Source organism: Mobula birostris, chromosome 28 (assembly GCF_030028105.1).
Source record: "Mobula birostris isolate sMobBir1 chromosome 28, sMobBir1.hap1, whole genome shotgun sequence".
Taxonomy (NCBI): Eukaryota; Metazoa; Chordata; class Chondrichthyes; order Myliobatiformes; family Myliobatidae; genus Mobula; species Mobula birostris.
Window position 1 is genome coordinate 16,181,768 of NC_092397.1, and position 25,229 is coordinate 16,206,996.

The 25,229-nt window shown below is 53.5% G+C and overlaps 1 protein-coding gene across 2 annotated transcripts in view; it reads right to left on the minus strand.

Annotated features, from left to right (window-relative positions):
- Positions 1–13,500: 13,500 nt before the first annotated feature.
- Positions 13,501–25,229, minus strand: part of LOC140189329 (girdin-like) — a 94,846-nt gene continuing 83,117 nt past the window's right edge. Inside the window, exons 20-27 of one of the 2 annotated variants that reach the window (XM_072246043.1) lie at positions 24,919–25,062; positions 24,118–24,304; positions 23,549–23,694; positions 21,466–21,558; positions 20,275–20,459; positions 17,919–18,149; positions 15,826–15,900; positions 13,501–13,714 (exon numbers count right to left, since the gene is read on the minus strand). In XM_072246043.1, coding sequence (XP_072102144.1) covers positions 13,686–13,714; positions 15,826–15,900; positions 17,919–18,149; positions 20,275–20,459; positions 21,466–21,558; positions 23,549–23,694; positions 24,118–24,304; positions 24,919–25,062 — 1,090 coding nt within the window. In that variant the 3' untranslated portion in view covers positions 13,501–13,685. Of the gene's footprint in view, positions 13,715–15,825; positions 15,901–17,918; positions 18,150–20,274; positions 20,460–21,465; positions 21,559–23,548; positions 23,695–24,117; positions 24,305–24,918; positions 25,063–25,229 lie in introns of those variants that run through there. The other variant, XM_072246045.1, reaches the window with a different exon arrangement.

The window sequence follows — 25,229 nt, forward strand, 5'->3', positions numbered from 1 at the left end:
TGATGAACAAGGACACCTAGATCTCGTTGTACTTCCCCTTTTCCTAACTTGACTCCATTCAAATAGTAATCTGCCTTCCTGTTCTTACCACCAAAGTGGATAACTTCACGTTTATCCACATTAAACTGCATCTGCCATGCATCTGCCCACTCACCCAACCTGTCCAAGCCACCCTGCATTATCTCAACATCCTCCTCACATTTCACACTGCCACCCAGTTGGTGGTGCGTTGGCAGACAGCTTCTCATTAAGGGTGGTCTGGAACTTGTGAAGATACAGCGGCTCTTGGAGCCTGGCGGTGGTAAAAGCTGTTCTGATGAACTTAGGGCACTTGGGATGGTGGGGAGCAATTCGTAGCTTCAATATGGTGCGGACGAGCCTGTGGTCCGTCCAGCACTCCGCTCCTCGCGTGGCTCTGGTGATGAGGACATCCCGGATGTCTCGGCGACGTACTATAACGTAGTCGATCATGCGCCAATATTTGGATCCTGGGTGCATCCAGGTTGTCTTGTACTTGTTCGCCAGCCTGAGCACTGTTTGTGATGAGGAGGTCGCATTCTGCACATTTGCTAAGGAGCAAGAGGCCGTTGCTGTTCATATTGCCAATACCATGTTTGCCTAAAACCCCTTCCCAGCGACTGTGATCGCGGCCTACTCAGGCATCGAAGTCACTGATCAGGATTAGTTTGTCGTTGGCAGGGACTGTGCACAGAACAGAGCTAAGGTTGGCGTAGAACTGTTCAACGGTCTCGTATTTGCTGGTCACGGTTGGGGGCAAAGCGCTATTGACTGTTGTGTGACGTTTGTGGCTGACGGGCAGTTATATTATAAATTATAGTAATTTATTATAAATAGTATGTGCAACAGACAGTCAATATAACATCAGCGTGAGTTAATCAGTCTGGTGGCCTGGTGGAAGAAACTGTCCCGGAGCCTGTTGGTCCTGGCTTTTATGCTGTGGTACCGTTTCCCGGATGGTAGCAGCTGGGACAGTTTGTGGTTGGGGTGACTCGGGTCCCCAGTGATCCTTCGGGCCCTTTTTACACACCTGTCTCTGTAAATGTCCTGAATAGTGGGAAGTTCACACGCCTCTCTGCAGAGTCCTGTGATTGAGGGAGGTTCAGTTCCCATACCAGGCAGTGATGAAGCCAGTCAGGATGCTCTCAATTGTGTCCCTGTAGAAAGTCCTTAGGATTTGGGGACCCACACCAAACTTTCTCAACCGTCTGAGGTGAAAGAGGCGCTGTTGTGCTTTTTTCACCACACAGCCGGTATGTACAGACCACGTGAGGTCCTCGGTGATGTGGATGCTGAGGAACTTAAAGCTGTTCCCCCTCTCAATCCGAGATCCAGAGCTATTTTTTTCTTTTATTGTTTGCACGATTAATTTTTTCTCCCTGCACATTGACAGTCTACTTTTTAAAAAATGCGTTCTTTCAGGTTGCTTGTTTCGTGGCTGTCCGTAAGCAGACAAATCTCAAGCTGTATAAAGTATACAGTATGGAAGTTGTCCTGTCCAAGACCGGAAGAAGCTGCAGAAGATCGTGAACACGGCCCAGCACATCACACAAACCAATCTCCCGTCCTTGGACTCGCTTTACACCGCATACTGTCGGAGCAGTGCTGCCAGGATAATCAAGGACACGACCCACCCAGCCAACACACTTTTCGTCCCTCTTCCCTCCGGGAGAAGGCTCAGGAGCTTGAAGACTCGTACGGCCAGATTTGGGAACAGCTTCTTTCCAACTGTGATAAGACTGCTGAAGGGATCCTGACCCGGATCTGGGCCGTACCCTCCAAATATCTGGACCTGCCTCTCTGTTTTTCTGCACTACCTTACTTCCCATTTTTCTATTTATGATTTATAATTTAAATTTTTAATATTTACTCATTTTAACTATGTTTAATATTTATAATATTTAATATTTGTAATGCAGGGAGTGGGAAACGCAGAATCAAATATCGCTGTGATGATTGTACATTCTAGTATCAATTGGTTGGCGACAATAAAGTATAAAGTATAAATACTTCAAGAATAAATAAACTTTGAACACTGTGACCACTTTTCACAACAATGAACTTTTTTTTGCTCTAATCATGTTTGTTCTTGTATAATCTTTTAAATTCACATTTTATTTATCTTTTTCTTGTGAATGTTGTATCAGAATCACATGAAAATTCTTGTTTTGCGGCAGCAGTAGCGTGCCAACACAAAATGTCTGTAGAATACAAGACAGGTAAACTACAAAAATATAAGGAACAGTGAAAAAAAACAAGAGAAAATCTGCAGATGCTGGAAATCCTGCTGGGGGAACTCAACAGGCCAGGCAGCACCTGTGGGAGGGGGTCAACAGTCGACGTTTTGGGCCGAGGCCCTTCATCAGGACTGGGGAGAAGAACATTCTCCTTCAGCATTCCCCATTCCTGTTTCCCACTCTCACCTATCTCCTTACCTGCCCATCACCTCCCTCTGGTGCTCCTCCCTCTTCCCTTTCATCCATGGCCTTCTGTCCTCTCCTGTCAGATCCTCCCTTCTCCAGCCCTGTATCTCTTTCACCAATCAACTTCCCAGAGTTTTACTTCATCCTTCCCCTCCCACTTTCACCTATCACCTACCACCTCGTACATCTCAATCCCTCTCCCCCCTGCCTTCACCTATCACCTACCACCTTGTACATCTCAATCGCTCTCCCCCCTGCCTTCACCTATCACCTATCACCTTGTACATCTCAATCCCTCCACCCCTTCCACTTTCACCTATCACCTACCACCTTGTACATCTCAATCCCTCTCCCCCTCCCGCTTTCACCTATCACCTACCACCTTGTACATCTCAATCCCTCCACCCCTTCCACTTTCACCTATCACCTACCACCTCGTACATCTCGATCCCTCTCCCCCCCCGCTTTCACCTATCACCTACCACCTCGTACATCTCAATCCCTCTCCCCCTCCCGCTTTCACCTATCACCTACCACCTTGTACATCTCAATCTCTCTCCCCCTCCCGCTTTCACCTATCACCTACCACCTCGTACATCTCAATCCCTCTCCCCCTCCCGCTTTCACCTATCACCTACCACCATGTACATCTCAATCCCTCTCCCCCTCCCGCTTTCACCTATCACCTACCACCTTGTACATCTCAATCCCTCCACCCCTCCCACTTTCACCTATCACCTACCACCTTGCACGTCTCTCCCCTTCCCGCTTTCACCTATCACCCACCACCTTGTACATCTCAATCCCTTTCCCCCTCCCGCTTTTACCTATCACCTACCACCTTGTACATCTGTCTCCCTCTATCCTTCCTGCTTTCACCTATCACCTACCACCTTGTACTTCTTCCTCCTCTCCCCCAACCTTCTTCCTCAATCCCGATGAAGGGTCTCGGCTCGGAATGTCGACTGTTCACTCTTTTCCTGGTCTGCTGGGTTTCTCTGGCATTTTGTGCGTGTTGTAAGGTAGTTTTCGGGGTGGGGGGAGGGGGTTCTCTCTCCAGTCAGATGGTGGGGGGGGGGGGTGAAGCTGCCCTCGAGACGGTGGCAGTGGGTCTTCAAGCTCCTGTGCGATGGCAGGATTCGGAAACGGGCACGCCCCGAATGGCGAGGCTGCTCGGTGATGAGTGCTGCCTCCTTGAGGCACTGCCTTTTCGAGGTGCCCTCGATGATGGGGAGGGTTGAGGAGCTGGCTGAGTCCACGAGCCTCTGCCACCTCTTGCCACCCTCCGTGCCAGGCCGTGACGCAGGTACTCCAGCAGCGTTTGAGAGGCGGGTACACCGATAGGAAAGGTTTAGAGGGCCAACATGGGGCAAGTAAGACCATTCGGCCCACTCAATCATGGCTGGTTTATTTTCCCCTACTTTGCTTTCTCCCCTATCAACCTCTGCTTTAAATACACCCGATGACTCGACCCCCACATACTCTGGAGACTCACCACCCTCTGGTCTGAGTGCTACTGGTACCACGTAACCCAGTACTACCTGTCGCATGTTCGGGCTGTCGGCGACTAACCCGGCTCCCCCACCAGGCTCGCCCGGTCAGAAGGGTGACTAGACACCCCGCAGGATGGAAAACAAGACCTGTCGAAGGGCGGATGAACCCCCTCATAGGGTCGACGGCCATCTAGCACACGCGTGCTGTGAAGCGCGGAAAGGGCATCCCTTGCATCGAAGCCTGGTCTGGCCGTTCGCTGCAACGGAACCTCCCCCCAGCGGTCTTGGACCCCACCATGCCGCTGGATCCGGGAGGGGATGTTGAGAGGGTGGGTCTGGACCTGTGCAACCCCCTACTCACCTAAAATCCACTCTCGCACACGCTGTTCCTTTCTGAGGGGTGGGGTATCCCTCAAACCCCACTAACTGACTGAAAGGAACCATCATCATCCTATGGGATGGATAGCCAGAGAGAGAGAGAGAGAGAGAGACAGACAGACAGACAGACACTGACTAAAGAATTTCCTCCTCATCTCTGTTCTAAAGGGACGTCCTTCTATTCTGACATCTCCCCTCCACCACAGGAAACATCCTCTCCACATCCCCTCAATCCAGGCCTCCAAAAGGTTTCAATGAGATCAGGGGTCAAGAGGAGGAGGAAATTGGGGAGAAGATACGGGACGGGGTGTTAAATAAGGGAGGGAAGAAGAGGAGTGGAGTGGAGTGGAATGGGACTAAATCCATTCCACTGAAATTCTGGTCCACCTCTTTGATACAACCGCCCGCCGAAGGGAGCGGTGAGGCAGCTTGGTGGGAAAGGACGAGATGGGCCGAAGGGCCTGTTTGCAGGCTGTGGGACTCTTCTAGGGTGGGGGAGGGGAGGAGTACCAAGCACCCCACCGAGGGATAAAGTCACCGAGATGGAGAGGCCCTTCAGCCCGCTGTTCGCACTGGGTCATACTATCCCGCTCAAATTCCCCTCGTCGGCATGTTTAATAGAAGCAGTTCTACTTCAGGCAGCAGTAACGCTATCATAACCAAGAGCAGCCAGTTTCCCTTTGAGGTCACCCTCTGCTGCTTGTGGTATAAAACTCCCCTGCTCGTGGAATTCACCCTCTCCGCCCTTCCAGTGCGTGACTTGTGGACGCCTCTGGTAAGCCCCGAACTTCACTGCCGTATTCCACCCCCTCCAGCGGCCAGATGGGTTTCTGAGGCACGAGTTGGTAGTCACGGGCAATCCGGATCGGATTTGACGAGTTTCACGTTTACTTACTGAGAGGCAGAGTGCGGAATAGGCCTTTCAATCCCTCCCATGACCCCCTCCCACCGATTTAACCCCTAGCCTAATCACGGGACAATTTACAACGACCAGTTAACCTCCCTGCTGGTACGCCCTTGCACTGTGGGAGGAAACCGGAGCACCCGGAGGAAACCCACGCGGTGGCGGGCAGAATGTGCAGGCAGCGGCGGGAATCGAACCCGGGTCTCCTGCACCCTGAGGCGTAGCGCGAGCAACTACGCTACCATGCCGCCCTACAGCATCCCCCACCCCCCCCCGGCCCCCAACCCCGCAATTGTCCCGGGGGTCTTGGAGATGCAGAATCACAGGGAGGAGGCACTTTATCAGTGTGGTAGGATTGGTCAGAACTGGTGTATGATGGGATACTTGACCATTCTGGGACAGCTGGGCTTAAGACTGCTGATGCCTTTCGAGAATAACCTTGGATGGTAAACGCAGTACCAGGAACTCCAATTAATAAGATATTAGGCCCCTGCAACCAGGAGGGAGGATGCGTCTGGGCGTAAATTTTGAGCCCTGATAATAGAGAACAAAGAGGACTGTTCGACCCGTGCTGAGAGAATAATTGACGTCTTTTAAAACGATTGATCTTGTACTGACCGTGGGATGCCAAACAAAGTTATGTGAAGTTGCTTATCTTGATGTATAAATATGAGCTCAGTATAACCTAAAAATCAGGGCTCTGGTGGCTGCTGCCTCCCTGTGATATCGTGTTAATAAACTCTTAAAATGAAGCTCGAAGTCACGCTGGTGTTCCTAGTTAGTGTTTCCATGACAATGAGGTACACTTGCTCGTTAATGCAAATATCTAATCGGCCAATCAGGTGGCAGCAACTCAGCGCACAAAAGCATGCAGGCGTGGTCAAGAGGCTCAGTTGTTGTTCAGACCAAACATCAGAATGGGGGAAGAAATGTGATCTGAGTGACTTGGCCAAGAGGCTCAGTTGTCGTTCATATCAAACATCAGAATGGGGGAAGAAATGTGATCTGAGTGACTTTAACTGTGGAATAATTGTTGGCGCCAGACGGGGTGGTTTGAGTATCTCAGAAACTGCTGATCTCCTGGGAGTTTCACGCACAGCGGTCTCTAGAGTTTACAGAGAATGGTGCGAGAAACAAAAAGAGTCCAGTAAGGAACAGGTCTGTGGGCGAAAATGCCTCGTTAATGAGAGAGGTCAGAGGAGAATGGCCAGACATCAAATAACCACACATTACAACGGTGGTGTGCAGAAGAGCATCTCTGAATGCACAACATGTCGAACCATGAACTGGCTGGGCTACAGCAGCAGAAGACCTCCGACACACTCTCAGTGGCCAAATACAGGAGGTACTTAATAAAGTAGGCACTGAGTGTAGGTAACAGAGAAAATTAGTCAGGTGGCTGGAATTGCATTGAGGTCCTTTGCTGTCGTAGACGTACATACCCAGGGTCTTTTCACGTGCCTCCCGGACCTAATAAGGCAAACCCTGAACGTATGTCCGTGGGCTTCTGCTACTGTAGCCCGTCCACTTCAAGGTTCGACATGTTGTGTATTCAGAGATGCTCTTCTGCACACCACCGTTGTAACGTGTGGTTATTTGAGTTACTGTCACCTTCCCATCAGCTTGAACCAGTCTGGCTGTTCTCCTCCGACCTCCCTCATTAACAAGGTGTTTTCTCGCTCGGAACTGCCGCTCACTGGATGTTTTTTTTTGTTTCTCGCACCATTCTCAGTAAATTCTAGAGACTTTTGTGCGTGAAAATCCCAGGAAATCAGCAGTTTCTGAGATACTCAAACCACCCCATCTGGCACCGACAATCAAAGTCACTCGGATCACATTCCTTGCCCCATTCTGATGTTTGGTCTGAGCAACAACTGAACCTCTTGACCGTGTTGGCATGCTTTTACGCATTGAGTTGCTGCCACGTGATTGGCCGAGTAGATATTTGCGTTAACGAGCAGGTGTACCACTGAGGGTGCATCCTGGATATGTACACACAAAGCTGAAGTGTTTATACTCTGGGCACAGCTACCGTAAACTTGAATTTGAGAGGGGGAAAAGCCCCAGGGAGGGGTAGAAAACTTAATACTCGTGCCACTGAGTGGGACATGAGGTTTTGTTCCCCATCTGCTTCTGCATACACCTCTCCTCTCATGTTCCCGTTCCACCAGCCAGATTCGATGGGCAGAACAGCCTCCAGCTTGGCAAACGCGTGCAGCTCGGACGGTTTGGGAGGAACCATGGTGGGTGTCATAGATCTCGCCAAACGCAACTCCTGCCTGCTTCCGAACGTATAAATCCCGGAACGGCGTGCCCGAATCCGGAGAAGGGGAGCAGGCAGGAGGCCGTTCAGACAGGCGTGCTCCGTTCCGCCGGGACTCCAGCCCGCTTTGTCTCAACTGCCCGGTATCTGATCCCAAGGAAAAGCTCCCAGGAACCCCTTCCCCCTCCCACGGAGGTGTCCACGCCGGGACGAGTGGATGTCTGACCGGCTCGAACCGGCCAATCAGAGACCCATGTAAGGGTTCAGCACAGTAAAGGGCCAATGCACAACCTGCCGGAAGTGCTCAGGAGGTCGAGCGGTGCCTGCGGGGCAGAGAGAGGAGTTATCTCCCTTGCTGCATCACGGATTGGTGTGGGATCTCCAGTACAGAGGAACACAAGAGGCTACCGGGAGTGGTGGGGCAAGTCAGATCCATCGTGGGCACAGCTCTCCTCGCCTTTGAGGGCCAAGGTTCTGAAAGCCTGTGCCAACCTACGGGTGTTTTCAAGACATTTTCAACCTCTCACTGCTACAGTCGGAAGTTCCCTCTTACTTCAAAAGGGCAACAATTATACTGCTGCCCAGGGAGAATAGGGTGGGATGCGTTAACGACTACCGTCCAGTACAGGGATGAAATGCTTTGAGAGGCTGGTCATGACTAGACTGAACTCCTGTCTCAGCAGGGACCTGGACCCATTGCAATTTGCCTATCGTCACAACAGGTCAACAGCAGACACAATCTCAATGGCTCTTAACTCTGGTTGGGCCACACTTGGAGTAACGTGTCCAGTTCTGGTCGCCTCACTATAGGAAGGATGTGGAAGCATTGGAAAGGGTACAGAGGAGATTTACCAGGATGCTGCCTGGTTTAGAGAGTATGCATTATGATCAGAGATTAAGGGAGCTAGGGCTTTACTCTTTGGAGAGAAGGAGGATGAGAGGAGACATGATAGAGGTGTACAAAATAATAAGAGGAATAGATAGAGTGGATAACTAGTGTCCCTTCCCTTGGGCACCACTGCTCAGTACAAAGGGACATGGCTTTAAGGTAAGGAGTGCGAAGTTCAAGGGGGATATTAGAGGAAGGTTTCTTACTCAGAGAGTGGTTGGTGCGTGGAATGCACTGCCTGAGTCAGTGGTGGAGGCAGATACACTAATGAAGTTTAAGAGACTACTAGACAGGTATATGGAGGAATTTAAGGTGGAGGGTTATATGGGAGGCAGGGTTTGAGGGTCAGCACAACATTGTGGGCCGAAGGGCCTGTAATGTGCTGTACTATTCTATGTTCTGTCTTCACACGGCTTTAGACCACCTGGACAACACAATCACCTACGTCAGGATGGTGTTCATCGACTATAGCTCAGCATTTAATACTATCATTCCCACAATTCTGATTGAGAAGTTGCAGAACCTGGGCTTCTGTACCTCCCTCTGTAATTGGATCCTGGACTTCCTCACCAGGAGACCACGATCTGTGTGGATTGGTGATAACATCTCCTCCTTGCTGACGATCAACGTGTGCGCTTAGCCCACTGCTCTACTCCCTCTATACCCACGACTGTGTGGCTAGGCCCAGCTCAAATGTCTTTTAGAAATTTGCTGACGATGCAACCACTGTTGGCAGAATCTTAGATGGAGACGAGAGGGCGTACAGGAGCAAGAGGTACCAGCTGGTTGAGTGGTGTCACGGCAACAACTTTGTACTCAAAGTCAGTCAGACCAAAAAGCCGGTTGTGGACTGCAGAAAGGGTAAGACCAGGGAACATGAACCAATCCTCATAGAGGGATCAGAAGTGGAGAGAGTGAGCAGTTTCAAGTTCCTGGGTGTCAGCCTCCTCGAGGATCTAACTTGGGCCCAACATATCGATGCAACTATAAAGAAGGCAAGACAGCAGCTATATTTCATTAGGAGCTTGAGGAGATTTGGTTTGTTACCCAAAACACTTGAAAACTTCTACAAATCTACTGTGGAAGCATTCTGACTGGCTGCATCACTGTCTGGTGTTGTGGGGGGAGGCGGTGGGCTACTGCACTGGATCAAAGCAAGCTGCAGAGAGTTGTAAACTCAGTCAGCTCCATCACGGGCACCAGCCTCCATAGTATCCAGGACATCTTCAAGGAGCGGTGCCTCAGAAGGGCAGCGTCCATCATTAAGGATCCCGTCACCCAGGACATGTCCTCTTCTCATTGATACCATCAGGGAGGAGGTACAGGAGCCTGAAGGCACACACTCAACGATTCAGGACCAGATTCTTCCCCTCTGCCATCCGATTCCTGAACGGACATCGAACCCGTGAACACCACCTCACCACTTTTTATTTGTTTTTTTGGCACTACCTATTTATTGCTTCCATCAGACAGGAGAGGGTCAACATTAAATTCCTGCGTGTTACTACTTGCGAGGACCTGTCACCCAGCGTGTAGATGTAACTGCGAAGAAAGCACAGCTGTGTCTCTAATTCTTTAGGGCTCTGTGGAGATCCGGCATGACATCTATAACTTCTATAGGTGTGTGGTGGAGGGTGTATCGACTGGCCTGGTTTGGAAACACCAATGCGCTTGAACTGAAAATCCTACAGAAGGTAGTGGATTTGGCCCAGTCCATCACGGGTAAAGCCCTCCCAACCATTGAGCACATTGACATGAAACGCTGTCGTAGGAAAGCAGCGTCCATCATCAGAGATCCCCACCACCCAGGCCATGCTCTCTTCTCACCGCTGCCATCAGGTAGAAGGTACAAGAGCCTCAGGACTCACACCACCAGGTTCAGGAACAGTTACTACCCCTCAACCATCAGGGTCTTGAACAAAAGGGGATAACCACATTCGCTTGCCCATCCACTGAGATGTTCCCCAACCAATGATCTCACTTTAAGGACTCTTTATCTCATGCCCTCGTTATTTATTGCTATTTATTTATATTTGCATTTGCACAGTTTGTTGTCTATAGTTACTATTCTAAACAAGAGAAAATCTCCAATGTTGGAAATCCAGAGCAACACACACTCACACACAGTGCTGGAGGAACTCAGCAGGCCAGGCAGCATCTGTGGACACGAGCAAGCAGTTGATGTATTGGGCCGAGATGATGAAACGTCCTGAAATGTCGAACATTCACTCTTTTCCATAGATGCTGCCTGTGGCCTGCTGAGTTCCTCCAGGTTCTGGTGATAGCAATTGTCCTTTGAACTGCAGACCCACACCTCAAGGTTCAGCTATAGCCTCTCCCCCATGGCCATCTGGTTTTGCACCTGTAAGATCCTAACACTAGATCTAACAATATTTCCCTTGACTGGCACAAACATTGTTGTTTATCTTGTCATGCAAATTATGTATAATTTATGCTAATTTATGCACTGTACTATTCTGCGGGGGACTAGTTTTCACAAAATTTATACCCTGAGTGGGAATGCCTGTGAGGATGATAAACTAGAAATTGATTAGCAGAAAGTGGGAAAAGCCTGGGAGAGATCTTCTCCAAGGATCGACCCCTTGTCGTGGTGGGGAGGCTTGTGAGCTCCTGAGATTCCGAGAGTGATGCTGTTTAGGGCTTGGCTCCCGGTAGGGTCAGCCGCAGCGGTAAGGTCAGGGGGGGAGGTTTCAGACAAAGACTGATCCGACCAAGACCTCAGAGGTGGAGATGTCAGAAGATGATGACAACGGCGGTGAAGGTGAAGGAGGGCTGCCCCCAGTCCATGTCACTGGACTCTTTAGGAGACCATTGTATTCCATGCTTAAAACCAGATACCTCAGTGTCCAGCGTCTGGGGTCTGGATTACCCAGGTGGATCAAGAGGTGTTGTTCCTGTTCTGCTTCTGTCAGACATCCCTCCCTTAATGGTTCCCATCACCGTCCCCGATGTCGGTCCAGTTCCCATCACCGTCCCCGATTTCAGTCCGGTTCCCATCGCCGTCTCTGATATCAGTCTGGCTCCCATTACCGTTTCCGATGTCAGTCTGGTTCCCATCACCATCTCCGATATCAGTCCGGTTCCTATCACCATCCCCGATGTCGGTCCAGTTCCCATCACTGTCTTCGATATCAGTCCTGTTCCCATTACTGTCTCCGATATCAGTCTGGCTCCCATTACAGTCTTTGATATCAGTCTGGCTCCCATTACTGTTTCAGATGTCAGTCCGGTTCCCATCACCGTCCCTGATGTCAGTCCGGTTCACGTCACCATCCCCGATGTCAGTCTGGCTCCCATTACTGTCTCCAATGTCAGTGCGGTTCCCATCACCGTCTCCGATATCGGTCCAGTTCCCATCACCGTCTCCAATATCAGTCCGGTTCCCATCGCCGTCCCCGAGGTCAGTCCGGTTCCCATCACCGTCCCCGATGTCAGTCCGGTTCCCATCACCGTCCCCGATGTCAGTCTGACTCCCATTACTGTCTCCAATGTCAGTGCAGTTCTCATCACCGTCTCCGATATCAGTCCGATTCCCACCACCGTCTCCGATATCAGTCTGGTTCCCATTACCGTCTCTGTTATCAGTCTGGTTCCCATCACCGTCCCCGATAACAGTCCGGTTCCCACCACCGTCTCCGATATCAGTCTGGTTCCCATTACCGTCTCTGTTATCAGTCTGGTTCCCATCACCGTCCCCGATAACAGTCCGGTTCCCACCACCATCTCCGATATCAGTCCGGTTCCCATCACCGTCTCCGATATCAGTCCGGTTCCCATCACCGTCTCCGTTATCAGTCCGGTTCCCATCACCGTCCCCGATAACAGTCCGGTTCCCACCACCGTCTCCGATATCAGTCTGGTTCCCATTACCGTCTCTGTTATCAGTCTGGTTCCCATCACCGTCCCCGATAACAGTCCGGTTCCCACCACCATCTCCGATATCAGTCCGGTTCCCATCACCGTCTCCGATATCAGTCCGGTTCCCATCACCGTCTCCGTTATCAGTCCGGTTCCCATCACCGTCTCCGATATCAGTCCGGTTCCCATCACCGTCTCCGTTATCAGTCCGGTTCCCATCACCGTCTCCGATATCAGTCCGGTTCCCATCACCGTCTCCGTTATCAGTCCGGTTCCCATCACCGTCTCCGATATCAGTCCGGTTCCCATCACCGTCTCTGTTATCAGTCCGGTTCACATCACCGTCTCCGATATCAGTCCGGTTCCCATCACCGTCTCCGATATCAGTCCGGTTCACATCACCGTCTCCGATATCAGTCCGGTTCCCATCACCGTCTCCGATATCAGTCCGGTTCCCATCACCGTCTCCGATATCAGTCCGGTTCCCATCACCGTCTCCGATATCAGTCCGGTTCCCATCACCGTCTCCGATATCAGTCCGGTTCCCATCACCGTCTCCGATATCAGTCCGGTTCTCATCACCGTCTCCGTTATCAGTCCGGTTCCCATCACCGTCTCCGATATCAGTCGGGTTCCCATCACCGTCTCCGATATCAGTCCGGTTCCCATCACCGTTTCTGTTATCAGTCCGGTTCTCACTACCGTCTCCGATATCAGTCCGGTTCTCACTACCGTCTCTGTTATCAGTCCGGTTCCCATCACCGTCTCCGTTATCAGTCCGGTTCTCACTACTGTCTGCCACTGGCATCGTTCCTGTGTATCTCCCTCAAGTCCTCCTTCATCTTCAACCTTCCGCCACCCTCACACCTCGCTCCATCTACCCCTCAGGCTTGGTCTCTTTGCCTCCGTCTGTCACCCTCCCCCCACCCCCACCCTCTCCCGACTCCTCAACCCTCATCCTGACCTGTCCGTCATTCTCAGCCCCACCTCAGTCCGCCAATCAGCCCTGGTCCCTGTCTCACCGCTTCCCCTTTCACCCTGATACCTGCCCGTTTCGCCTCTCGCTCGTCACTCAGACCCTCCATCTGAAACTTCGACACTGCCTTCCTCCACCCCCCCACAGACGCTGCTCGACTGCTGTCAGCACCCCCCAGCAGATCCTTCATAGCTCCAGATTCCAAAGTCTTCCATTTCCTGGGTCTCGATCGGAGGCCGAGTTGGCCAGGTTTAATTCTCCCGCTCCGGATCTGCGATAATGGTCGCAATGGTAGATTTTATTAAAAATAAATATAAGTTAAGTTTCCACGCTGGATTCGAACCGGCGACCCTTGCATGTGCCAGACTGACGACAGGCGGCAAATAACCTCTGCTGTCACAAGGTGAGTTCCGGCTCTCGAAGGGTTAAAGCAGGTAAGGCGCCAGGACGAGGTGTGGTCCCTCACTCCTGAGGTCCTGAGTGACTCAAATCTGTGGAATAACAGGGAACAATCAGGTTTCTCACAAACTGACGCACCCTTTCAGTATGAGCCCCTCCCATCCCACAGAGCAGGACGCGAGACGCAGCGGCCTTGATTCTTCCAGATACTGTGGTGTTTCCGCCAGCAGGTAGAACCATGCGTGTCTGCCCACTGAGTGTGCGTTGCGACTTCATCCCCCCCCCCCAACTCGGATGGGAGGTGAGCGCAGAGGGAGGGGAGAGACCTGACTGATACCCACATGCAGCTGGTCTGTGTATGAAGGGGAACTCACAGCCGGCTCAGAGCACGTCGAGGAATGCCTCACCGTCCTTGGGTCCCATCACACACTCCCGGGGTCAGACACAGAGTGAAGCTCCCTCCACACCGTCCCATCACACACTCCCGGAGTCAGACACAGAGTGAAGCTCCCTCCACACAGTCCCATCACACACTCCCGGGGTCAGACACAGAGTGAAGCTCCCTCCGCACCGTCCCATCACACACTCCCGGGGACAGACACAGAGTGAAGCTCCCTCCACACAGTCCCATCACACACTCCCGGGGTCAGACACAGAGTGAAGCTCCCTCCACACCGTCCCATCACACACTCCCGGGGTCAGACACAGAGTGAAGCTCCTTCCACACCGTCCCATCACACACTCCCGGGGTCAGACACAGAGTGAAGCTCCCTCCACACTGTCCTATCACACACTCCCGGGGTCAGACACAGAGTGAAACTCCCTCTACACCGTCCCATCACACACTCCTGGGGTCAGACACAGAGTGAAGCCCCCTCCTCACCGTCCCATCACACACTCCCAGGGTCAGACACAGAGTGAAGCTCCCTCCACACTGTCCCATCACACACCCCCGGGGTCAGACACAGAGTGAATCTCCCTCCACACCGTCCCATCACACACTCCCGGGGTCAGACACAGAGTGAAGCCTCCTCCACACTGTCCCATCACACACTCCCGGGGTCAGACACAGAGTGAAGCCTCCTCCACACTGTCCCATCACACACTCCCGGGGTCAGACACAGAGTGAAGCTCCCTCCGCACCATCCCATCACACACTCCCAGGTTCAGGATCAGTGGTGCTGGGGGGTGGGGGGAGGCTGTGTGGAATGGGAGCTCGCAGCCCTCCCCCATGGCACGACGCGGAGGTGACTGTGGAAGGAGTGGGGCTGGAAAGATCTGAGCTGAGCCGGGAGGAGGAAGCTTTTGTGGGAAGTCTGAGTCACAGGAATCAGGGTGAGGAACTGTGTGGTCAGGCCGCTGAACACTGGCAATCACGTGGGTGGGAATGCGGGCCCAGGCATAACGGCAGAGGAAGCACTACAGAGTTTGGTGTGTGTCTGTGAGGGAGAGAGAGGGTGAGGGGAGAGAGATGGTGAGGGGAGAGAGAGGGAAAGAGTAAGAGAGAGATAGAGAGAGAGAGAGAAAGAGAGAGGGGGATGGGGAGGGAGGGAGAGAAAGAGAGGGGGAAGGAGGGGTCTGAGGGAAGACAGGACGGAGAAAGAGTGGGTGGAGAGAAAGGGTGTGGAAGACCAAGGGAAGACAGGGAAAGGGCAGAGGACAGAAAGGATGGATGGAGAGAGAAAGGGCAGAGGGACAGAGAGGGCGGTCGGAGAGAAAGGGTGGAAGGAGAGTGCCCTTTGGCGTTCAGAGATGGCCAAGAACTTGGAGCAGACGAGGGAGAGCCCCATTGAGGTGGCAGGGATGACAAGGGAACACAGAGGCGGCCTCTGATGTGTGTGTGTGGTAAGGGGTGGAACCTCGGGGGAGTTGACCGGAACCTGGAAAGGATGAAATAGAATCTGTGACAAAGGGCAGTGGATGGTCAGCATGGAGTCGATGGGCCGAAGGTCCTGTTCCCCCTCCCCCCGGTGGAAATACCCAACAGCTCAGGCAGGGCCTGCGGAGCGGGGAGGAGATGATACTGGGCCGTCCTGTCACGAACAGGGAGGGCTGGCTATCTGAAGTTACTGGAGCTGGTACCGAATTCAGCATCAGACAGCAAATGGAGAGGGAGCCGCCAATCCGGACCCACGATCCACCCCCCCACGGCGTGAGGGGGAAAAGGACTGACCAAGCGACCGGTCAAACAAAGGACACCCACCTTCCGTGCTGCCTCTGTGCTCAGCCGGTGCCTCGCTGGGGCTCCCTCTCGCCTGCTCCAAGGTCTTGGCTATCTCTGGAAGACAAGGGGCGCTGGTTGGTACCAAAGGCTTGCCACACGAGGAGAATCCCCTCCCCTCCCAAACCTCCAGCCTATTCGGCCCACTCAGCACGTTCTGGCCCTCTGAGAGAACTCCCCCCACCCCGGGGCCCTGGAATGGTTACTACCTCCTGCTCTGCCCCATTATCAACGCAGGCGGTCTGAGGTTCGGGGTTAGGAGCAGACCCAATGGGCCGAGTGGCCTAATCCTGCACCTGTGTCTCATGGTTGAGCGATTCTGCAGCTGCTGGAAATCCAGAGCAACACACGCACACTCAAAAATAAATTCTGGAGGAACTCAGCAGGTCAGGCAGCATCCATGAAGAGGAATAAACAGTCGATGTTTTGGGCCGAGACCTTTCGCCAGGACTCTCTCTCTCACCCCCTGCTGGAAACCCTCACCGTGCGGTATCGGACGACCGAGCTCGCAGCCCAGATCTTTCCCGCATCCCGCGTCCCAGAGACTGTAAGCTAGTAGAGTTCCTTCATTCGACCTCCTGCTGCGCGCGGATCCCCTGGGCCCGGGTTTCTGGTTGGCCAGTGACCCTCTGCTTCCCCCACCCTCTCAGGTCCTGCACCTCCGAGTTGCGCCTGCCCCAGACTACAGGCCCCGCACTCGGGAACCGGCTTCCGGTTCAGAGGTCCGGTGGTCAACCTCCCGCCTCAGGGCCCGCCTCACCTGCTGTGCCCCCCTTCCCCGCGACCGGCACGGCTCCTCGAAGGGGCCCCGACGAAGGGCTTCGGCCCAAAGCCTTGGCCCTGAACCCCCTCGCCTGCCCAGTTCCTCCAGCATGTTGTGTGTGTGTTTGCTTTGCTCTGGATTTCCAGCGTCTTTTTTGGGCGTGCTTCTGTCGCAAACTGAGGCATTTCACGACAAAGGAAGGACAAACCAAGGTAGAACGTACAGGGTTAATGGTAAGGCACTGAGGAGTGCAGTAGACCAGAGGGATCTGGGAATACAGATACAAAATTCCCTAAAAGTGGCGTCACAGGTAGATAGGGTCGTAAAGAGAGCTTTTGGTACATTGGCCTTTATTAATCAAAGTATTGAGTATAAGAGCTGGAATGTTATGATGAGGTTGTATAAGGCATTGGTGAGGCTGAATCTGGAGTATTGTGTTCAGTTTTGGTCACCAAATTACAGGAAGGATATAAATAAGGTTGAAAGAGTGCAGAGGTTTACAAGGATGTTGCCGGGACTTGAGAAACTCAGTTACAGAGAAAGGTTGAATAGGTTAGGACTTTATTCCCTGGAGCGTAGAAGAATGAGGGGAGATTTGATAGAGGTATATAAAATAATGATGGGTATAGATAGAGTGAATGCAAGCAGGCTTTTTCCACTGAGGCAAGGGGAGAAAAAAACCAGAGGACATGGGTTAAGGGTGAGGGGGGGAAAAGTTTAAAGGGAACATGGGGGGGGGGCTTCTTCACACAGAGAGTGGTGGGAGTATGGAATGAGCTGCCAGACGAGGTGCTAAATGCGGGTTCTTTTTTAACATTTAAGAATAAATTGGACGGATACATGGATAGGAGGTGTATGGAGGGATATGGTCCGTGTGCAGGTCAGTGGGACTAGGCAGAAAATGGTTCGGCACAGCCAAGAAGGGCCAAAAGGCCTGTTTCTGTGCTGTAGTTTTTCTGTGGTTTCTATAGGTCGGTGGTAGTAAACCTGGTTCCAATGCACGGGATGGCAAGAGGCCGCACAGAGTTGGAGGCACTCAGCCCGATCCATCAGGGACACTTTTCAAACGAGAGCCCCACAAGATGGCGGCGTCGTTCAGTGAAAACCTTCGGCCTCCTCTCGGGGGTGTGTGCTGGAACATGGGGAGGGGGCGTACGAAGGGTGCGAGGGGCTTGGTGGGCCTTGGACAGGGTTTAGGATGAGTGCAGGCGAGGAGGCCTCACGTGCGCCGCCATTGTGTGTGCGTGTGTGTGTGTGTGAGGGGGGGGGGGAAGGGTTGCTTCACTCGAGGGGGGCGGCGGCGGTGAGCAACCTTTGCCGTCCAGCGCCGGGTCACTGTTGCGGCTGGCCGTGCTGCTGGTCTCGGCCTCCTCCTCCTCCCAGCCCACCCGCCGCTGGCGGAAGCGGGTGCGCGGGGTGTCCGCTCCGTAGATCCGCGAGCTCAGCTTCCGCCGGGTCCGCACTAGCATCGTCTCCGGCTGCCCGGGGGCTCCTCCCTCCCCCTCCGGGCCACGCGGCTGCGGGCCCCGCGCGTCCGGGGCGCCTGGGTAAAAACGGAGCGAGAGGTCCCGAGTTAGAACAGAGCGCGGCACAGGCCCTTCGGCCCACAATATCCGTACTGACCACGATGATGATTTAAATTACGTCCTACCTGCCTGCGTATAAACCCCACCCCTCTATTACCCGCTAATAACTTCTCAAACGCCTCCATCAGAGCTGTGTTCACCTCCACCCTTACAGCGTAAAACACTCTAACGCCACACATCTCCTTTACATACTCTCCCTCTCACCTTAAAGCTGAGCCCTCCAGTACTCCACACTTTTAACCCAGAGAAAAAGATTCTCTCTTCTCCACTGAACTTTTAACAGGTCTCCGATGTTCCGGAGGAAACAATCCGGCCTCTCTCTATAGCTCACGCCCTCTCAGCCAGGGGCTCCCGGAGAACCTCTTCTGCACCCTGCCCCCTGTCTCCGAAGTTCCACGCCCTTCCTGGGAGGGGGCAACCAGGGCGGCAGGCGGTACTCTGCAGTTTTATACAGCTGCGACTCCCTGAGCTTTACGCTCGCTCTCTGGACGAGGGACTGAGTCGGCCAGGCTGATTGCCAGAGCCTCTACAACGGGGACGAGGAGGGGCTTCTTCAGGGTGGTGAGTCTGTGGAATTTGTTGCCTCAGGCGCCTGTGGAGGCCAAATCATCGGGTAGATTTAAAGCAGAGGTTGACAGATTCTTGATCGGTCGGGGCGTGACGGGGTACGGGGGAGAAGGCAGGAGATTGGGGGCCAAGAGGGAAAATGGACCGGCCATGATGAAATGGAGCAGACTCGATGGGCCGAATGGCCCAATTCTGCTCCTGTATCTTATGGTCTGATGGAGCCAGGGAGTTTTGGGACTGGAGGAGGGCGTTAAGTTGGGAATTAGGGAATGCTGAAGTATTCCGGGAAGCTGGAAGTCACAGGGAAGGGGAGCAAGGAGAGGGCACGGGGAAAGTGGGTGGGGTTTGGGAAGAAGGGGGAGGTCGGTTGTAAAATAGGAGGCACTGGGAATTGGGGAGTTGGTAGAGGGAAGAGGGAGAAGGGGGGAAGGGGTAATGTACAGAGACTAGGGCAGCAGGTAATGTGGTGGGGAGGACTAATTGAGGGCACCAATGATGAGGTATTTGTGGGGGGGGGGGAAGAAATAGGTCCATAAGATAAGGAGCAGAATTAGGCCATTCGGCCCATCGAGTCTGCTCCATTTCATCATGGCTGATCTATTTTCCCTCTCAGCCCCCCCAATCTCCTACCTTCAAGAACCTATCAACTTCCATTTTAAATACACCCAGTGTCTTGGCCTCCACAATTGTCTCTGGCAATGACCGCCACAAATTCCCCACCCTCTGGCTGAAGAAATTCCTCCTCATCTCCGTTCTAAAGGAATGTCCCTCTATCTTGAGGCTGTGTTCTCTGGTCCTAGACTGCCCCCACTATATCCTCTCCACATCCACTCTACCGAGGCCTTTCAATAAGCTAAAAGATCAACGCTTGATCTCCCAATCCACCTTGTCGTAACCCCTTGCGATCGCGGGCACCAGCCTCTGTAGTATCCCGGACATCTTCAAGGACCAGGGCCTCGAAAAGGTGGCATCCTTCATTAAGGACCCCCAACACCCAGAACATGCCCTGTTCTCACCAGGGAGGAGGTACAGGAGCCTGAAGACACACACTCAGCGATTCAGGAACAGATTCTTCCCCTCTGCCATCCGATTCCTGAACGGACATTGACCCCCATGAACACTACCCCAATACTTTTTTATTTCTGTTTTGGCACTACCTATTTAACTATTTAATATCTATAGATATACTTACTGTAATTCACAGTTTTTCTCTATTATTTCATCGTACTGCTGCCACAAAGTTAACAAACTTCACGGCATATGCCGGTGATATTAAACCTGATTCCGACTCTGATCTGCACTTTCTCCGAGCCTCTGCGTTGTCGTCTCTACCTTGATGCACTGATCTGTCGGGAAGGCCGGCAGCAGCAAAAGCTTCTGACTGGATCTCTCGGTACGCGGCGACACTAGAACTCACCCTGAAGTGCCCCCCGCTCTTTCTCCCGATCCCGACGAGTGTCTGACCCAACCTCCGACCGCCCTCCCTCAGGCCAGCCCGGTTCGCGCCCCACTCACCGGCAGGCTGGTCCGATTCGTAGAGGAGGCTGGAATTCTCCAACTGGGAGAGGTGGACGATGCCCTCGGCCGCGTCGGGGCCGCCGGCCGGCGAGATGAAGTAAGGCCTCAGCTGGTCCTTGCTCAGCTCTTTCCGCGGCCTGATCAGCTTCTTCATCTTGTCGGCGATCCAGTTCCCCTTCTTGCTGGGGAGGAAGGGGCGCGGAGCAGGCATCCCGTAATCCGGACACGAGGGTGACCGCCCCCCCACTTCCCACCCCCTCCGCCACCGCGACTCCTGAGATTCCCCTCAGAGAAACGTCCTATCCCACTGCCCCGCCCGGAGAACGATGGGGAGATTAGGAAGCTCGTCCCGGCTCAGCAATTCCGCGGAGGGTCCATTGGGTGCACGGGAGCAGGCCTTTCGGCCCGTCAAGCCTGCACTGACCGTCGACGCTAATTCAACACGAGCTCGATTTCACTCTCCCCGCACTCCTGTCACCTTCCTCCCACCCCCCCAGATCCCACCCCTCACCGCAGCCGACTAACCCACTGACCCCGCCTGTCGTTGGGAGCTGGAAGCAGGTTTAAGGACCCACTCAAGGTCTCTCTGCAAAAATGGACGCAAGATCTGACTCCTCAATAATCCTAAAAGTTGGTTTTTATACCAGACACAGACAAAAGCGCTCACTCACACACAAAATCAGACAGACACACACACACACACGCACACACACACACACACACGCACACACACACACACACACACACTCACACACACACACACGCACACACACACACACACACACACTCACACACACAATCAGACAGACACACACACACACAATCAGACAGACAGACACACACACACACACAATCAGACACACACACACACACACACACAATCACACAATCGGAGACATACAATCAGACAGACACACACAATCAGAGACAGACATACAATCAGACAGACAGATACACATAATCAGAGACAGACATACAATCAGACAGACACACAATCAGACATACATACACACCAGATACACTGACAGACACAGACATTTGCACACTGACATACACACGGGCCACACAGATACATACACACTCACACACACACACACACACACACACACACACAGTCCACACACACACAGACACACTCACACACACACACTCTCACTCACACAGACTGGGACAGGGACACGGTGTTACCTTCTGGGCGTGGTAGGCTCCACCACCCTGTACTGATCCATGATCTTCTCCACCAGTTTCTGCTTCTCCCTCCGCAGTTTGTTCAGTTTGTCCCTGCCGAGAGAGAGAGAATGTGAGAACAGAGCGCCTGGACGTCGGGAACGGAGAGGAGCGTGGCAGGGGGGAAGGTGAGGAACTCCGGGGCCTCATTAAATGCTCTCCTCTCCACAGACGCTGCCTGACCTGCCGACCGTTCCAGATTTTATCTCGGATCTTCAGCATCGGCAGCCTACTCTGACCGCCCCCACCTCCTGGGGTTCCACCTCGGGCAGAACCCTGCCTGGGCCCTGAATTAACCGAAAAGCCCCACAAGCTGGTGCTGCGGACAATCCTGAAGAAAGAGATTCCTCCTCGCCGGGAGGTACAGGAAGCCCGAGGTCTCACCAGGATCAGGAACATTGGGAGGATCCTGCAATCTGGCTCAATGCGAAAAAAAAAGGAAAAGAAAACAGCAGGGCCAGTCTGGATGAAGGGTCTTGACCCGAAACATCAACTGCCCAAGCTCAGAAACAGCTACTTCCCTACAACCGTCAAGTTCTGGAAGCGACGTGCACAACCCTGACTCTACCTCGACAGAGGAACAGTATGGAACACCTCTTGCCCTCCCATGGACTCCCAATTGTTTTGTTGCTTTTGCCTCAAGGTCTTTTCTTCCTTTCCACTCGCACGCATAATTTATGCACAGATATGCAGATTTATGCAAAGTGTGCATAATACCTGTAAAATATGCATAATCTCTGCACAATTTATGTTCTACGTGTTGCCTGTACCTTCGTGCCTGTGACGCTCCAAGCGCATTTTTCATTCTCCCCCTTGTACCTCACCGTCCTTGCACACACGAGGGCAAAGTCGACATGACCCGCTTTAGTCAGGACTCCCCCCTCCCCCAACACCAAGACTGTGTCCCAAGTTTGAGAAGCCCCCTCGGGGCTTACCCCTCGTTCCCCGAAACTCTAACGAGTTATATAAGATGTTGGCGGGACAACGCGTGGAGTATTGTGTTCAGCTTTGGCCGCCCTGTTGTAGAAAGGATGCTATTGGACTAGACAGGATGCAGAAAAGGTGTATTTTATTTATTTATTTGTGTAAACTGTTTACTTAGAGATACAGCAGGGTGACAGGCCCTTCTGGTTCAACAAGCCCACACCCCCAAGGAGAGGATGCACGGACTAGGACACCTTTCCCTGGACTTTGGGGCCTGGTTCAGCATGCCGTCTAAAACTTTGACAAACTTCTATAGATGTGTAGTGGAGAGTGTATTGACTGGCCTGGTACGGAAACACCAATGCCCTTGAACGGAAAATCCTTCAAAAGGAAGTGGATTTGGCCCAGTCCATCACGGGTAAAGCCCTCCTAACCATTGAGCACATCGACATGAAACGCTGTCGTAGGAAAGCAGCATCCATCATCAGAGATCCCCACCACCCAGGCCGTGCTCTCTTCTCACTGCTGCCATCAGGTAGAAGGTACATGAGCCTCAGGACTCACACCACCAGGTTCAGGAACAGTTACCACCCCTCAACCATCAGGCTCCTGAACAAAAGGGGATAACTGCACTCACTTGCCCCATCCACTGAGATGTTCCCACAACCAATGATCTCACTTTAAGGACTCTTTATCTCATGTTCTCGTTATTTATTGCTGTTTATTTATATTTGTATTTGCCCAGTTTGCTGTCTTCTGCACTCTGGTTGATCTTTCACTGATCCTGTTTACAGTTACTATTCTATAGATTTGCTGAATATGCCCGCAGGAAAATGAATCTCAGGGTTGTTTGTGGTGACATGTATGTACTCTGATAATAAAATTTACTTTGAACTGTGAAATATCACTGAAAGTGAGTCTGTGGGTAGTGGGGTTGGTTCAGGGTTGAGGTGAGTGAAGTTATCCAGCCCGGTTCAGGAGCCTGATGGTTGTAATTGATTACCCGGTGTGGGAGGAAATCAGAACGTATGGGACAGACCCAGGCAGGGACAGTATACACACACACACACACAGAAGCACGGACAGTGGCGGAGGTGGGGATCGAACCGGGGTCACTCACGCGTACTGCCGCTGCTCCTCGTGGAACTGGTCCCGGCTCTCCACCGTCCTCTCCAGCAGGGTTCGGTTGTCGTCGGTCAGCGCCTTCACCTGCTGGATCAGCTGACGGTTCTCCTCCTCCAGGTTGGACTTCAACTCGCCCAGGAGCTGCGGGGGAGACGGGTGACGGGAGGCCAGTCAGTCCTCCAGGGTCAGGGTGGGGCGGGGCGGGGTGGACCGGTCGCACTCCCCCCCCCACACCCTCAGCGCCCAACGCTGGCCACACTGTACCACCCCCCCCATCTACTCTGTGTCTGTGTGTGTGTGTGCGTGTGCGTGTGTGTATGTGCATGTCAGTGTACGTGTCTGTGCGTGTGTGAGTGTGAGTGTGAGTGTGAGTGTGAGTGTGAGTGTGAGTGTGAGTGTGAGTGTGAGTGTGTGTGTGTGTGTGTGTGTGTGTGTGTGTGTGTGTCAGAGTGTGTGTGTGTTAACCCACAAGCCCTGTACAGTCACAGAGCACAACTGGAGACAGTTCTCTGACCATGACCCTGACCCTGACCCACGCCTCCCCCCACCCCGCGGCGGCCGTACCTCGCAGTGGGAGCTGAGCTTGGTCCAGCGCACGTCGAGCTGCTGGAACTGCTCCTTCAGGGCCGCCTGCTCCAGATCGGCCCGCGCCTTCTCCAGCTGCAGCCCGCTCAGCTGGCCCTTCACCGCTGTGTGCTCGGCCAGCAGCTCCTCCCACTGACGCACACCGTCCCCGTGTAGCTGGCTCAGCCTGGGGGGAGGTCGCACAGGGTCGGTCAGCAAGGGGGAGACACCGGGGGGGGGGGCACCGGGTAGATCACCGGCGGGGCGGACACCGGGTAGATCACTGGGGAGGGGAATCTGGTAGGTCACTGCGGAGTCATCGGGTAGACCATCGGGGGGATATCTGGTAGATCACTGGGGAGGGGAATCTGGTAGGTCACTGCGGAGTCATCGGATAGATCATGGGGGGGGGAATCTGGTAGATCACTGGGGGAGTACCAGGTAGATCATCGGGGGGTGGGGAGGGAGGGCAAAATCACATCCCAGCACCAAACACATGGTGGAGGTTGTTGAGTGGGAGGGTTCCAAACAGAGTGGAGGTTGGCTGGGGATGTTGAGGGAGGGGTGGTGTGGTGACTGCGCAGGGCAGAGGGGTATGGGGTGTGAGGAACCCATCGGGGAGGGGTCCATAGAGGGTGGAGGGTTATTGGGTTGGGCGAGGTGTGGGAGGTGGTCCTCATGGGGCAGAACATGGTTGGGTGGGAGGTTGGATGAAGTGAGGTGGGCGGGGAGGAAATTGGGTGGGGTGAGGTGGACAGGTTGGTGGCGGGGGCGGGGGGGTTACCTGGTTGCCCTGGTTACCTGTTGTAATCGTCTTTCAGCTGCTGGTGGGCCAGGCTCAGGCTCTGCTGCTTCCCGGCCTCCAGCTCCAGCGCCTCCTGCTGGCTCCTCAGGCCGGCCTCCAGCTGCTCCAGACGCTGCTTCTCGGCCTGCAGCTGGCTGTACCTGGGGCGCAGGGCAAGCCGGCGTGAGTGGAGTGAGACCCTGGCCAGACCCCCCCGCTCCCTTCCCACTCCCAGCATCGGGAGCCCTTAACCCAACACCCCGGCCTGTTCCCAGCCCTAACTCCCCGGGCCCAATCCCAATCCCGACCCCTTGGGCCTTCTCTGAGC